Source organism: Papaver somniferum, chromosome 10 (assembly GCF_003573695.1).
Source record: "Papaver somniferum cultivar HN1 chromosome 10, ASM357369v1, whole genome shotgun sequence".
Classification (NCBI taxonomy): domain Eukaryota; kingdom Viridiplantae; phylum Streptophyta; class Magnoliopsida; order Ranunculales; family Papaveraceae; genus Papaver; species Papaver somniferum.
Window position 1 is genome coordinate 161,258,555 of NC_039367.1, and position 15,966 is coordinate 161,274,520.

The 15,966-nt window shown below is 37.3% G+C and overlaps 2 protein-coding genes across 2 annotated transcripts; both read left to right on the top strand.

Annotated features, from left to right (window-relative positions):
- Positions 1–1,967: 1,967 nt before the first annotated feature.
- LOC113316733 lies at positions 1,968–5,484 on the top strand. The gene is made up of 5 exons (XM_026564880.1): positions 1,968–2,006; positions 2,155–2,217; positions 2,638–4,500; positions 4,752–4,964; positions 5,389–5,484. The coding sequence occupies exons 1-5, from the start codon at positions 1,968–1,970 to the stop codon at positions 5,482–5,484; spliced, it is 2,274 nt and encodes a 757-aa protein (XP_026420665.1).
- A 4,303-nt stretch (positions 5,485–9,787) lies between these two features.
- LOC113316735 lies at positions 9,788–13,213 on the top strand. Its single transcript, XM_026564881.1, has 6 exons — positions 9,788–10,367; positions 10,509–11,034; positions 11,131–11,556; positions 12,112–12,399; positions 12,470–12,533; positions 12,632–13,213. Exons 1-6 carry the CDS (start codon positions 9,788–9,790, stop codon positions 13,211–13,213), a joined length of 2,466 nt encoding a protein of 821 aa, XP_026420666.1.
- The last annotated feature ends 2,753 nt before the right edge of the window (positions 13,214–15,966 follow it).

A 15,966-nucleotide genomic window follows, 5' to 3' on the forward strand; every position in this document is an offset into this window, starting at 1 on the left:
TTATTTTCGGAAGACAATCAATTGACCAAACTTTCCATATAAAACAAGCACTTCCAAAGTACTATTCTCATTCATATAAATCCTGTAAGCTGATTTAATCTCATTTTTCTCTTCCTGATATACAAACTTCCTGATTTATTTCAATTTTGATCCAAATCTATCGGAATTGATCTGATTTATTCAGATCTTCCAGATTGATCGGGTACAACCATTAGTTACTAGTATTATTAAATAAATCATCGTTTTTCAAACGATCTTAGGGTGTAAATATGATTATGATATGTATTTTTTTAAAAGCGGCCATGATTCTATGATTTTCTGAAGGTACATGGCTAACAAGAAGTGATCGTGATAGCGATGATTTGGGGATACTATTCCCTTCTGGGACACTTTACTCTTAAAGAATAAGAAAAATTAAATAGGGCATATTATTCTCCTCCGAGAAATTTTAATCTTAATGTAGAAGACAAATTCAAATGGCAGGAATTTATTTCACATGCCATATTTCAAATACCAGTTTCATCTATAAAACAAGATATATGTAAATTTTTATTGTTCCCATCTTTGAAGTATTTGGAATTGATGTATTCAATTTTGACATATTAATGAAATCAAGAGGTTTCCTTCCCCCATTTTTAGTATGAGGCTACATTATTTTATCTCTTTGACTAAGATTCACCCTAATCGACCGAATTCTAATAACTTCTTTTGAAGTCAATGATGAGTTTGGATGTAGAATTTTAAAGGTGGAATTTATGAGTCTAGGGGATTTGGTGCAATAAAAGCGTGAACTAAGGTATTTTTTAAACTCAATTCCGTGGAATTCCATGGAAAGTCTTTCCTTGCCTCCTCCGGGAAACTGATTTCATGGAAACACTTTCCATGGAATTGTTTCCTTTCTCTGTTATCAAACACATCTATAAATTCTAGGAATTTTTATTGAGTTACCAAACACACAAAAATTTACATGAATCCAAAATTTATAATCCCATAGGATTATTAATTCCTAGAAACAGTGAATTCTGAAAACAAACCAACCATAAATTTATTGTTGTTTGGAGACCTTCTTTACTCTTCAACCAATATTTATGCCTTAATATTTTGGATTACAAGTGGGATTTTGTGCATGGTGTGAGAATTTTTATTTTTGCCAAAATGTCCCATGAAATACTTATACACGTGCTTGTTCTACTGTAAACTGCATAGTACTTATATTCTCTTTCCATTTATTTTATTTTATTACTTTTATTAGGAGAGAATTCATCGTGGTGATTAATGTATTCTCAATCCTCCCCGTTATACCCTGTAATGGCGGAATCGAATAATCTAGAAGGAACCTCCCCCAGTTTCCCCACTAATTTTAGTTTAACTTAATATTCGTTTCCTATTTCTTCATCTTAGAAACATCCTGTTTCGAGTACTGGAATTACTCGAATTCGTATGGTGATAGTATTGGGGTTTTTTAATTTTACAGTGAAATCGTCTCCATTGTAACTTCCGTCAACAAGGTAATCTCTAAATCTTCAATCTAACTCATCTTTTCTTTTAGATCTGACTTATTTCTAACCCTTTATTAGATTTACTTTTCTTAAGTTTTAAATTTGAGTTTTTGGTTATCTAATTTTGTGTTTTTGTTTACTCATTGTTAGGGTTTTCCTACTTTATTGTAGGGTCGTGAATCCCCTTAAATGTGCTTGAGAAGAAGAGGCATAAGCTCTTAATCATTCCCCTAACTCATCATTTTTTTAAGGTATGCGTTCATAACTTGTTTTTTTTTTCTAGCAAAATGTTGAAATTTATTGCTGAGAGAGCTTGTGAATACATGATTCTCATTTTTTTTTTCTGTTTTTACTAGAGATTGGTATCTCCTTCAGAAATTTCTAACTTCAGTTTTGTTTTTTTCTCTGTTGATATAAGATTTTAGATGAAACATAGTATTATTCAACATAAGCATCATACTGATATTAATGTATTTGTTGTTCAGAAAAGGGAAAGAAAGAAAACAGGTGATGCACCCCCTCCACGAGAATTAAAATTGGGATACTTGCACGCCAAAATGAAAATTGGGAATATAAAACCGATGAAATTCGTGTTTGTACAAAGTAAGTAGTTATCCTAATTTGTAATGTGTGCAAAATTTTGGTTTTGTGACAGGATGACTGCTCAAAACAGATCAAAGAGGGTACAATTGTCTGTGAAGCTAATACAGATGCCCTTGTAAATATTTTGGGTGCAGAACGTCCTGGAGAGTAAGGACCGCAGGTAGAAAAGTGACCCAAAGTTTGCTTTACTTTTCTAAAATTTTAATATTTGTGATTTTGTTTATCTAATTTGGGTGTTTGTTTGGTGATTGTTAGGGTTTTGTCCTACAACATTCATTTACACAGAATCTACGAGAATAAACTTGATAAGAAGGGGCATTAGCTCAAGCATTCAGAATGGACAAAATTTGGATGAGAATGGATAGATTATCACCCGAATACAGCAGGAGTTAACGATTTTATCAAAGTTGCTACTCAAGATGCACGGAGAAGGAAACTAAAGAAAATCTTTTGTCCATGTGAAATATGTGTTAACCATTGTCGTAAAACTGAAAGCGAAGTAAGATATGATTTGTTCCGCTATGGTATTGACCAGAGCTATACTTGTTGGACTAAACATGGAGAGAATCTTCATGCTCCTCATGCTAGTAGCTGTACTGTTAATTTTGAAACTCATACTTCTACAGAACATGAGTTTGAAGAGGGGCCATTGGGTGATATTCCAGACAGTACTATAGATGATGCTCCAGATTATGTTGCAGAGGCAACAAAGATGGTCGACGCGATACTAGAGGACTTTCCAGGTGATCGTAGAAAGTTTGAGAAGTTAATAGAGGATGCTAAGAAGCCTTTATTTCCAGGAGACTCGAAACTTACCAAGCTGTCGGCAATAATCAAGCTGTACAACTTGAAAGCGAAGCATGGAGTATCAGACAAGTTTTTTGGTGAGCTTTTAGATTTGTTGAAGAACGAGATGCTTCCTGATGGTAATGAAATTCCTTCTTCTACATATGAAGCTAAGAAATCCATTAATCCGTTAGGGTTGAACTATGTGAAGATACATGTATGTCCTAATGATTGCATACTATATAGGAAAGATCATGAAAAGAAAGAAGTATGCCCAACATGTGGGGAATCAAGATGGAAAAAGGATAAGATAACATTGAAGGAGTGCAAGGGGGTGCCTGTAAAGGTTTTGTGGTATTTCCCGATCATTCCACGACTGAAACGTTTATTTTTGGTGAAGTACATAGCAAGAAAATTGATATGGCATGATCGTGATAGAAACAAAGATGGGTTGCTGCGTCATCCAGCAGATGCTGAAGCATGGAAGGCGATTGATGAAAGATACCCTGATTTTGCTGAGGATCCTAGAAATATTCGCTTAGGAGTGTCAGCTGATGGAGTGAATCCATTTCGTGGTAAGAAGAAAAGTTATAGTTGCTGGCCTATCCTAACAGTGGTTTACAACCTTCCCCCATCGTTATGCATGAAGAGAAAATTCATGATGCTTACAATGTTAATTCAAGGACCAAAAGAACCAGGCAATGACATCGACGTTTTTTTAGCTCCGTTTATTGATGATCTGAAATTATTGTTTGATGAAGGGGTCGAAGCGTATGATGCCTACAAACAAGAAAGGTTCACATTAAGGGCTGTAGTTTTGTGGACAATAAGTGACTATCCTGCACTCGGCAATTTGAGTGGCTGTACTGTTGGTGGATATGATGCTTGTGCAACATGTGGTGTGAATACACACTCCACATGGCTTAAGTACTCTAAAAAAGTTTCATACACTGGTCATAGAAAATGGTTACCGTCTGGCCATCGTTACAGATATCAAATGAAGCCATTTGATGGCAATCAAGAATTCGGTGTGGCTCCTGAACCAGTGAGTGGGTTACAAAGGTTTGAAGAGGCGAAGTCAATTGAAAATGCATGGGGAAAGAAAGGTAATGGCGGTAGAACATTGGGAAAATCAACAAGGTCGGAGTTTGAGGACGAGGATTCATCTAATCTGAAGAAATTGTCAATTTGGGCAAAAGAGCTTGAATACTTCAAATACAATCTTGTCCAACATAATTTTGATCTGATGCATATAGAGAAGAATGTGTGCGAGAGTTTAGTAGGGACATTGCTTAATGATCCTTTAAAAACGAAAGATGGTTATAAAGCTCGCATGGATTTGAATGATTTGAAGATAAGGCCTGAGTTAGAACCTGTTGTTGCAGGAAAAAGGATGTATCTTCCTCCTGCCTGCTACACATTGACGAAACAAGAGAAGGTGAAGTTTTGCAAAACATTGTACGAGTTGAAGGTTCCACAAGGGTACTGTTCTAATTTTAGCAGTCTGGTGTCGCTAAAAGATAGCAAGTTGATTGGTCTCAAATCACATGACTACCATGTTCTTATGCAGCAATTCTTGCCACTTGCGGTTAGATCGATTCTTCCAAAGAACGTAAGAAATACCATCATTAGATTGTCATCCTTCTTCAAGTCAATATGCAAAAAGAGATTGATATTGTTGAATTGGATAATATACAAAGGGACCTGGTGGAGACATTATGCTTACTTGAGAAGTATTTTCCACCGTCATTCTTTACCATCATGATTCATCTCACCGTGCATCTAGTCAGAGAAGTGAAATTGTGTGGACCAGTCTTTACTCGATGGATGTATCCATTTGAGAGGTACATGAAGATTTTGAAGGGATACATTCGAAATAAAAATCGTGCTGAAGGTTGTATTGTAAATTGTAACGAGTTAGAGGAATTTGTTGAGTTTGCTGCCGATTGGTTGTCTGGCGTGGAAACAATCGGTATTCCTCCTTTAAAGTATACTGGAGCTAGTTCTTCGGAGGGTTCAAGTATAATATCAGATGGAAAACCATTACAAGGTGCTCAGGAGGATGTGGTAGATGGCGTATTATTGTCCCAAGCCCACCTCGTTGTGTTACACAATACTGAAGAAGTAAAACCCTACATAGAGTATGTCCTCCTCTTTTTCCTTTCATACAAGTTTATTAACTCAAGTCAGTGGAACTAATAACTTCTTTCTCACTGCCAGCCAACACATGTCCGAATTGAAGCAACAGTATGGAAAGAAAGCTAGAAATGAAGTATGGCTGCAAAATGAACACAATAAAACGTTCCGTCGATGGTTGAACAAAAAGGTAATCATTTCATCAATTTTCAGTGGTTTTTCAAATTTTCCATTTAGGTATATTTGTGCAGTTTAACTATGTTCTAATCAATTGGGCATCTCTTTCTATCCCTGATTAGTACGTACATCTATTTGCATCGTAACTGTGTTCCACGATTTCTAATCTAAAACATTAACTATGTAGGTCGAGAAGGAGTTGGAGAACGAAGATGAAATCATGGCAGAGGAGAAGAAGATCTCTAAATATCTTAGGTGGATATCACAGGGCCCCGTCATTTAGTTGTAAAGTACAATGGATATGACATAAATGGATGCCGGTATCGCACTAAAAGTCGTGATGTTGGCGTAAACCAAAACTGTGGGGTTAGCCTGGAGGCGTCAGGAATGCACATTGCTAGTGCGAAGGACAGTAACCCAAAGATTGCTACATCGCGCTATTATGGAGTGATAAATGAGATTTGGGTTCTTGATTACCACTGCGTAAAGATACCCGTGTTCTTGTGTGATTGGGTACACAATGGTTATGGTGTCAAAACTGATGAACTTGGTTACACACTAGTCGACCTCAACAGATTAGGGCATAAAAAGGATCCTTTCATTTTAGCTTCCCAAGCTAATCAAGTTTTTTATGTAGAAGATCAAGGAGATCCAAGGTGGTATGTTGTTATATCGTGCCCTTTAAATGACTATATGGATGACGTTGATGTCGATGAAATTACTGAGGATGAGCTAATGTCTGAGAATCGTCGGCCAGAAGATAATATGGCAGTAGATATGAGCTCACTTTATGTGGACGACGATTCTGACACTTCTTATTTTCGCGATGATGGTCAGGGGATATATGTTGATCCCTGCTTTGAACAATAAGATGGTAGCAACAGCTGGTAAGAGACCCACCAGTTTCAGTATGTTAACAGTACAGTTTCGAAGAAGCTAGATTTGTTTTCAGTTTGTAATTTCACAAGCTGGTAATGTGCCCATAAATTTGATTATCTTTCATCCATGCTTTATTGTTGCAGGTAACTCCTCCTGCTTGTTATTATGAAGGGAGGGTGGATTTTGTGTGTAGTTGTCGTGCTACGGCAGATTCAAAATCGTTTACTTCCATTTCTGAATTCTATTTGCACATATAATTAAGTTCTTATCTTGTTTTACTTGTTATTTATGTTCTGTAATCCGTTGTACTGCCTTGGCAAGAATATCTTATAACTAGCTCGAATCACCAGCAGAATTTTGATGCTAGATAAGGGTTTTCTTGAAATGAATAGAAAGTGTTCATCAATATTCTGTCATCTCCCATTGATGTTCTAGTTTTTTCAGTGTTTTCTTATTGATTTTTTTGATTCTACAGTTAAGACTATGATTGAAGTTCAATCTTCACTTCTTGTTTAATGTGTTATGGCAGTAACACTCTGTCTATATAACGGACATCATAGACTTACGATGTTGACCTTTACTCTACTTTCTGCAAAGTACATAAGCATCAAGAACCAAGGGCAATGAAGTTCATGTGCTAGTAGCGGTCATGTGTTAGTAGCCAGCTGGGGGTATACCAACCCCTGGTTAGTCTTTTTTTCTTTTCATTTACCTTTCCATTATCTATGTTGGATATATTCATGTATGGTTGTACCATTAAATTCTTAAAACCTGTGGAAACAAACTACATTGTGCGAGGTAAAGAAAAGCGATGAAGATTTTTTCGGTTAACGGCAAGTACTGTTTTAAGTGGCTTGGAAAATATTATGCTTAACATGTTGGATGCTTCTTTGGTTAATTATTTTTTACTTCTGAAAACTTACCAAAATGTGGAGAAGTACTCATGTCTCGTGATTTAGAATTTTGCACCTCAAAATGTAGGATTTTCACACATGCTAGTTTCATTACTACTACTGAAACTAATAGGAATTGGATCGCTGAGGAGTTGCGGAGTCTGGGGAGGTAGCTGGGGATTTCATCACTGAGGTTGTTGATCAGGTAATTTTTATTATAATATACTATTTTGATTTTTCTTTGTTGTTCGTTTTTTTTTCTAATCCTGGATCATTAGGTGAATATCTTGCTGGTAAGATGAGAAGTTTGGAGTCTTGGTCACTGATTATATCATGCTAGCTATTACATTATTTCTCAATGTGAATGTATAATATCTTTGGGAAGTCAATCAATTCAAATGCACCCTTTATCTCTTAGATGTGTAACTTGTTCTGTATTATAATTATCGACTCTACTTTTTTTTATCAATCCAGATCAATTATAATTCTAATTAATTTGGCTGAATTGATATTCCACATGCATTACTGATTTGAGTTTCTTCCTTCCGGTACACTGGAGAGTGTATTGTGATTGCTTCAGCGAGGCACAGCTAAACTAGACTGGAGGTGACGTATATAGTATGGCTTTAAATGGCGTAAGTACATTATGCTGATTGAACTGAAATGACGTCAAGGTTTTTTATCTATTGCTTTTTACTAGAAGCGAGACAGATACATATGTTCTCCCTTTGTGATTTATTTGGAGAGATTGATTGAACTGAAGGAATGCATCTATGCAGGCTTGTGCTTGACAGCGATAGAATAGTGAAGATTGGGGATTTCGGTGTTTCAGCTTGTGTATTTGACAAGGGTGGCAGGCAACGCTCAAGGGATACTTTTGTAAGAACTGCATGCTCGTCAATTGTTTTTTTTTCCTTCTAACAAGTTTTTTCTGAATGAAAATCTTCTGTTTCTTCCTTTTTTTTCCTTTTTTCATTCTTCACCGCTGTACACAATTGAATTTAGAAAACATTCCCATATTTTACGGGATGGCTTAGAAGTTTTTCAGCCGGGAAGTGGATATGATTTCAAATGAGTGGCTGTTTTTTATCTCTTACTATACTGTATAACAGTTTTTACTCGGCAGATCTTGATTTTTTCCATGAAAAATACTGATACACAGAAAAACCCTTATCTCATATGTCTATAAGAACCACTATATACTCTTGTGAAGTTTCTTTGTTTATACACCTTGCACAGCTGATATCTGGTCATTTGGGATAAACTGCTGTAGAGTTGGCCCATGGACCATGGTCATGCTTCCTTCTCGAAGTACCCTCCGATAAAGGTAAACCAGTTTTTTGAATGCTTCCGTGAAACTATTTCAGTATTTCGGAAGAGCTTTTGACTTGTGTGTCTCTTCGTCTTTGTTGAATGTACTGCATCAAATACTGTCCCCATAATATATATTGTATGGATCAACTTCCTATTGACGGCTGTAGTTCTCGTTAGTTGAATTGATTGTAGCTACCAACCCTTGACCAGAGAATGAATAAAACAGTCAACTTGGGTGCTTAAGTGAGGTGTGTTCGGTAGAACTTAAACAAACTAAAGTTAAAATAGATTTTGGTATTTTCTCAGGTTGTTGGGGCTGCAGTACTTGTGAATGGCTGGCTATCTGATTTAGACCTACAACGGTTATCCGCAATGGAAAACTACTGGCACAAGTCTGAGCATTACGTTTATAGCTGAAGCTGCAGAACTTACGACAAACAAATTGTTTCCTTCATTTTGTCATTGATATATCAGACCCGTAATTTAGCTGTAGTGTTTCATCTAAAAATCTGATAGAACAGTGAACCACACTAATTTGGTTACGTTTCAGGAACTTCTGGAAAAGTGTAAAGATATGCAAGAGGCAATATGCATTCAATTTCAGGCACACCAAGGTGCTAATGGAGATGCCACACATGCGGTGTCAGAGACTTAGATGCTCCATGAGACTTAAACGCACTAACTATATTCGCGTAAAGGTATTTCATTGCTATGATCTCAATGAGTTTCTTGTTGGATAAATAAACCTCGCCTGTGAAGCTGGGATCAATACAGTGCATGCTTTCCAGTAATACTGACATGGAAGTGCCTAGGTTGGGAGTTGTCTCCATCTCCGTGATTAGATTTTTGGTGGTCTAAGTTGGACATTACAAGTGGTACCAGCATTGTAAATAGGGATTTCATTATGCTTTCTTGTTAACAGTAAGCTATATATGTTTATGGAATTTTATGTCATGGATATAATAAAAACTCAGTTTACTGTTAGTTATGGCTTTTAAGACTTTTTTGGTGGTCTAAGTTGGACATTACAAGTGGTACCAGCATTGTAAATAGGGATTTCATTATGCTTTCTTGTTCATTCTTGTTAACAGTAAGCTATATATGTTTATTGAATTTTATGTCATGGATATAATATTTTAATTTCAATAAAAACTCAGTTTATTGTTAGTTATGAATTTTAAGACTTTTCTGGGTACAGTATTGATCTAAAAATGTGTAGTCAACATTGGGGGATACTTGGACTAGACACGGTGGGTATTCCTGATCCGTGACCATTACACTGATTGGTCACGGTATGAAATGTTGTCCGTGACCAATGATCAAATTTGGACACGGTGTATGTTAGTTTCCCGGGTTTAAAAACATGAACTTGTCACGGTATAGAACGATATCCGTGTCTAATTGTGCGTATTGGTCACGGTGTCTAACAAAAGTACGTGACCAAAGAAATTGTGGTCACGGTGAAATGTACAAATTGGTCACGAAACTCACCGTGACCAAATGGGAAACACTTTTGGCCTCGCAGGCTTTGGACACGGTTTCTCAAAATTGAAATACCGTGACCGTAGATCTTTGGTCACGGTAAAAACCGTGATGAAAAGGGATTTTTTTACTAGTGCGATTTCAGATAATGGTATGACTGCAATGTTAGAATTGATAAAAGAGTTGCTTCCCGAAGAAAATACCCTGCCAAGTAAGTTTCCAGATGTCAAGAAGATAATTCAAGAGTTGGGGATGGATTATGTAACCTACGATGCTTGCGTGAATGATTGTATACTCTATTGGAAGGATAAGAGTTCATTGCTGAAGTGCCCTGTATGTAAAGAACCGCGGTATGTAAGAGTTTTCAATGATGAGAGAAAACTTACTCAAGTTGCGCAGAAGACGTTGAGACACTTTCCAATAATTGCAAGGTTGAAAAGATTTTATAGTATACCATGGATAGCAGAGGCGATGCTTTGGCATTTTAGAGCACAGAAAGATATCAATGTAATGCGTCATCCCGTTGATTCTTCAGCTTGGCGTTGTGCGGATAGTTTTTTTCCAGTGTTTGCTAAGGAAGCACGGAATGTTACTCTTGGTATAGCGATTGACGGCTTCAACCCCAATGGATGCTTTGGTCTCAATTACAGTTGTTGGCCGGTAATTCTCTGTCCGTATAATCTTCCTCCTTAGATGTGTATGAAGAGGGAGTTTTCTATGTTATTTTTGTTGATATCAGGCCCGAGAGCACCAGGTAAAGATATCGATGTTTACTTACAACCATTGATTGAAGAGTTGAAAGAGTTATGGAATGATGGTGTTATGACTTTCGACAGCTTCACCGGTTCTGAATTTCTGATGAGAGCTAGGTTGTTATTGGCAATTCATGATTTTTCAGCATTAGGGACTCTTTCTGGATGTGTAACTCATGGGTATTTTGCTTTTACAAGTTGTGGAGAAGAAACAGATGCTGAGTGGCTGCCATATAGTAAGAAGTTGTGTTATATGGGACATCGAAGATGGCTGCCAACGAAACACAAGTTTAGAGATGATAAAACAAACTTCAGTGGAGGAGTTGAGCATGGTAAAGCTCCATGGACACTAACAGGATTGCAAGTTCAAGAGATGGTAGCTAATTTGAAAAGCAAACAGGGTAAAGGAAAACCACCATCAAAGAAACGTAAAAGAGGGACTGAAGGGTATGCTGATGAAGAAATTTCCCATCACTCTTTATTTTCTCGAAGGTCTATTCTTTATGATTTGCCGTAATGGGGAGCGAACACAGTTCGTCACTGTACACATGTGATGCATACCGAGAAGAATATAACTGAGCACATTGTTAATACTGTATTGGGAAATAGCAAGTCAAAAGATGGTCTTAATGCACGTAAAGATATGGAAGCTATGGGGATTAAAAAGCGGTTATGGTTGAAAGAGGATGACAACACGGGCAATACAACAATGGAAGATGGGTCTTTTGCCTTAACAAAGGATGAAAAAGTTGCTTTCTGTACAGTTTTGAAGAATTTAAGGGTGCCTTCAAATTTTTGTTCCAATCTTCGCAACAACGTTGGTATAAATCCACCGGAGTTGAATAATTTAAAGTCTCATGATTACCATGTTATGATGCAGTCTTTGTTTCCACTGCTTGTTCATACTGCAACTTCATTTCCTAAAGATCTGCGAGTTTCTCTTCTCCGGATTAGTTTATTTTTCAATATCTTATGTGCGAAGGTTATTAACAGAGAGCATCTTTTACAAGCTAAACCTAGTTTGGTGGAGGCTATGTGTGTTCTAGAAAAATACTTTCCTCCATCCTTCTTTGTCATTAGTATCCACCTGATGATTCATCTGGCAGATGAAGCTTTAATCTGCGGTCCGGTCAGATTTAGGTGGATGTACCCCTTTGAGAGGCAAATTTCCCACTTGACTATTTCCCCTGTTTAGCAATTTTTTTTATTGTGCTGTCATGATTAATTTCTTTTATGCTAGAGGATGACTTTAAATGCATGATTGGACTAACAAAGTAGTATAAAAATCCAATGGTAACCATAAAAAGGAGTGGAATTGTTTGTTCTCAGTATTGAAAGGTTGTGTCTTTTAACATCTTACTATGTGTGTTATGCTAGTGCTGATATGGAGGGTACAAACCCTTGCTTTATAGATTAAATTGAATTTGAGAATGTTATATGGAATGTCAGGTGCTGAGTGTAATATACTTTGATTAAGAAAGTTAATATTTGAAGTTTTTTTCTTCTGAAATTTTATGAAGTTGACAACTTAGTATAAGAATCATGCTTGATAAGGCCTTGACAGCTTCTACACTTTACTATTCTTTGTAGGTTAATGAAAGGCTTTAAAGGGTTGGTGCGCAATAAAAGGTACATTGAGGGATGCATTGCGAGAGGGTATTCGTTGCGAGAAGCTAGCTTATTTTTTATGGATGGCATGTCAGATGATGGTGATGGTACTCATAAACATACTCAACGGGATTTTTTAGATGATGACTATGAGTTTGCAGATGAGATGCCTTTAAGTACTGGAAAGAGTATGACTTTAAATCAAGTACAATTTGAACAATGCCGCAGCTGGATACTATCTAAGTATTTTGAGATAGATGACTGGCGAAGGTAAACATTACTGTTTCATTGATGCATTAAGATGTTTTCATTATTTGATACTATTTTTATGTGGTTGCAGGAAGTATGATTCCTATGTTAGCGGCAACACGTCTAATGGTCAGCAGACCTCAAAGAGTTTTCATGTATGGTTGCGCGACGAGGTAACATGATATCTTAAATCTTTCATCCCAACTTGTTATGTTTTTGGTTGTGATACTAACTCCAACATGAACTTTTATAGTTGATAGAATCCAAAGAGACTGATTCAACACTTTGGAGACTCGTGCAAGGACCCCTCTTTAAGGCACGATCCTATAGTAAATACCAAGTCAATGGCTTTACTTTTAGCACACTAGGTTGTGAGGCGAAGAATATATCGCAAAACAGTGGCGTATCAATGAAAGCTTTTACAAGACTGAAAGCGAAGTCGGCCGAGGAAGCAGAAATAACTTATTACGGAGTTATTAAAGAGATTATCGTCTTGAATTACATGGAGTTTGAAGAAACTGTTTTCTGTTGTGATTGGGTTAGTGTTGGAGATAAGAATGTGTGTAAGGTTGATGCAGTTTCAAAGGTTATAAAGGTCAACTTATCCAAGATGAAAAACAAAGTTAGAGTGTCCGATGAGCCGTTTATCCTTGCATCTGAAGAGGCTCAAGTGTTCTACTCGAAGGATCTTACATATGAGGGATGGTCCGTGGTGTTGCATTCACATCAGGGGTTAACTTGTTCAGTAGATAAATTTGAAGCTCCTACAGCTTATCAATCAGTTCTTACTGACAATGATAATTTCAAAAAGTTGCTTTCAATTGGTTCTATTTGAAATGAAACTGATGCCACCTTTGCAATGTGTTGCGCTTCACGAATATCTATAAAAAGAACGACTTCCTTTGTTTTGCTCTTGTTTTGCTTTTGTTTTGTTTTATTTGATCGCTTATTATTTGAGAGGTGTTATTTGTTTTATTCGCTTGTTCTGTGATCTGTTTTATCTTGTGCAATATTTTCTTTCATGATGTTTGTTTTTTTTTCCAGGATATGGCAGCAGTAGTCGTCAATGAGTATGGACAACCAGTTTCCAGGAACTGCACGACAGCTGGTCACCGGAAGGGCTCATTGGTTCGTACACATGTGCCTGTTTCATACAAAAACTGGAAGCTTGTGCCTCAGAAGCATAAGGATGATGTTTGGAATACCCTTAAGGTACAAAACTTACCTTAATGAGGGTTGTATCCTCAGTTGTTGTTCACTCCTTTAACTTCTTTTATAGTGGTTGTATCCTCAGTAAGCCATTAATGAGATCTGACTTTACAGGACGAATTTAATATCCCTGAAACATCGAAGGATATTGTTCAGAAGTCCATGGCTGTTCCATGGAGGAGATTTAAAACTGAGTTATGTACCGATCATTATGATTTGTACCCTACTCATGAAGAAAGGATTCTAAATGTTCCACCAACTGTAAGAGAAGAGGATTGGATAAAATTTTGTAAGAATGAAAAAGAAGAAAAGGCAGCGCAAAGTAGAATCCATAAGCGGAAAAGACAACAATATGGCTACACACATTGTTCCGATCGCAAACCTCATTGTTTGGTCAGAGCTGAATTGGTGCGTAAGTTTTCTCGATCTCTTCTACATTCACAATTTTCCCCATCTCTGTTGTATTTCAATAATGCCTCAAACTCTGATATATTCACAACTCGTCTTGATCTCTGTAAATGTAGGAGGCCGAGAATCCTGGTGTAGAGATCAGTCCTGAGGATGTGTGGCTTAAAGCTCATACACAAGAGAGTGGTTCAATCTTACCTAGCGCCCAGCCATATGCTGTGAGTCAGTTCACTTTTCAGTTATTTCAAGTCTTCTAATTGTTTTTAGTTAAACATATTATAATTTTCTCGATTGTTATGCTTGGCACAACAGGATAAGCTGAAGAAGGCGCAAGAAGAGATCAAAGAAAAACTGGATGCAGGTCTTCCAGTAGAGGAACTTTGTGCACTTGCTGCGGCTTTTGGAAAGGATACTAGAGGACGGGATCGTTCTCTTGGACTTGTATCTCGTACACAAGTCCAACTTTCTGCTTCTGCGCGTCACAAGGTCAATGAGTTGAAACAGAAGGAGGGTGGTGTTACTCAAATTGTGGAAGAACTAGGTGGAAAGGTGGGGGTTCTAATCGAAGGACTTGGCAAATTATGCCACATAGTTCAAGATATCCAAGCTGCAATGCCAGCATCAGTTGGCTCAAACTTGGCCAGCACCTCAAAAGCTCCATCTCCACAGGGTGTTTCTGCTTCACCTCTATCATCTCCACAGGGAGTATTTCTGCTTCACCTCTATCATCTCCACAAGCTGCGACGAGTTCACTAGCTGCATCAGGAGTACATGGCATGCCGCGTTGTTCATTACTGAACTTCGAGGGTCAAGTGGTTGCAACTGGTAACATCTGTACTGGTGGTTTAGGAGAAATAATTCACGGAGATCCTGTACCCTTACATCTTGTCAAGGTGTGTATCGATACTATTTCCAAACCAGATGCAATAACTGTGAGTGCCAACAAGTATGCAGCGACCTTCAGAGACGTTGGAATTGGAGGATATGTGCTTCATCCAAAGATGTGCCTCTCAAGTTACGACACACCATCTCTTTCTTTTTGATGTGTCAACCTTTTTGAGCATCGCGTGGTATCTGCCTCAACTCATATGGTTCTTTTTGGTCTTTTTATGCAGTTCAAACTTTTTTACGTATGCTCTTATGCATACGTGCATAACAAGTTTTTAGGCTTATTTTCCTTTTTTTTCCAGTTCACACTTTTGTATGTATGCTGACTGATATGCATACTCTTATGCAGTTGTGCATAAGAGTAGATTTACTTGAAGCAACTTCTGCAGTGCTGCATACAAGTATTTAGGCTTATTTTCCCTTTCTTTTTGCAGTTCACACTTTTGTATGTATGTTGACTCATACGCATACTCTTATGCAGTTGTGCATAAGAATAGCTTTACTTGAAGCAACTTTTTTTGTTCGATGTAACTTTTTCCTGAATTATGTGAACACAAACCGGCTTATGAATGGATATGCACTTTCAGTTCATCATTTATTTGTATATGTGTGGGTGGCTTTTGTTCTGTTATATGTGAATGCATGGGGGACTTATCGCAAGGTCAGCTGAAGCAGCAGTAGCCAGCCGGGGAAATATCAATCCCTGGTAATTACTTCACTTGGTTATATTTTTACTATAAAGTTTAAGAGGCGTGGTTTCTGACCTTCAATTTATACTTGCGAGGTATTATGCTGGTGGGAAGTGAACTACAGCTGGATTGGCATCAACTTGTGTACCTTCTAGAATACCGGGTAAGTACTTAACTTGTATATTTCTAGATTCCATGTTTCTTACGGGACTTTTGTTTGTTGCGCGTGCGAGAGAGCTTATGGACTTTGGTTTGTATCAGGACCAATTGCAATGATGGCCTGGATCAGTGGTTGCAATTTCAGTTGAAGCTCTTGATGACTAAATCATGGGCTTGTTCTTATTACAAAACCACAGTAAGTATTTCTCATTGTTCTTCTCCCCAATTTATATTT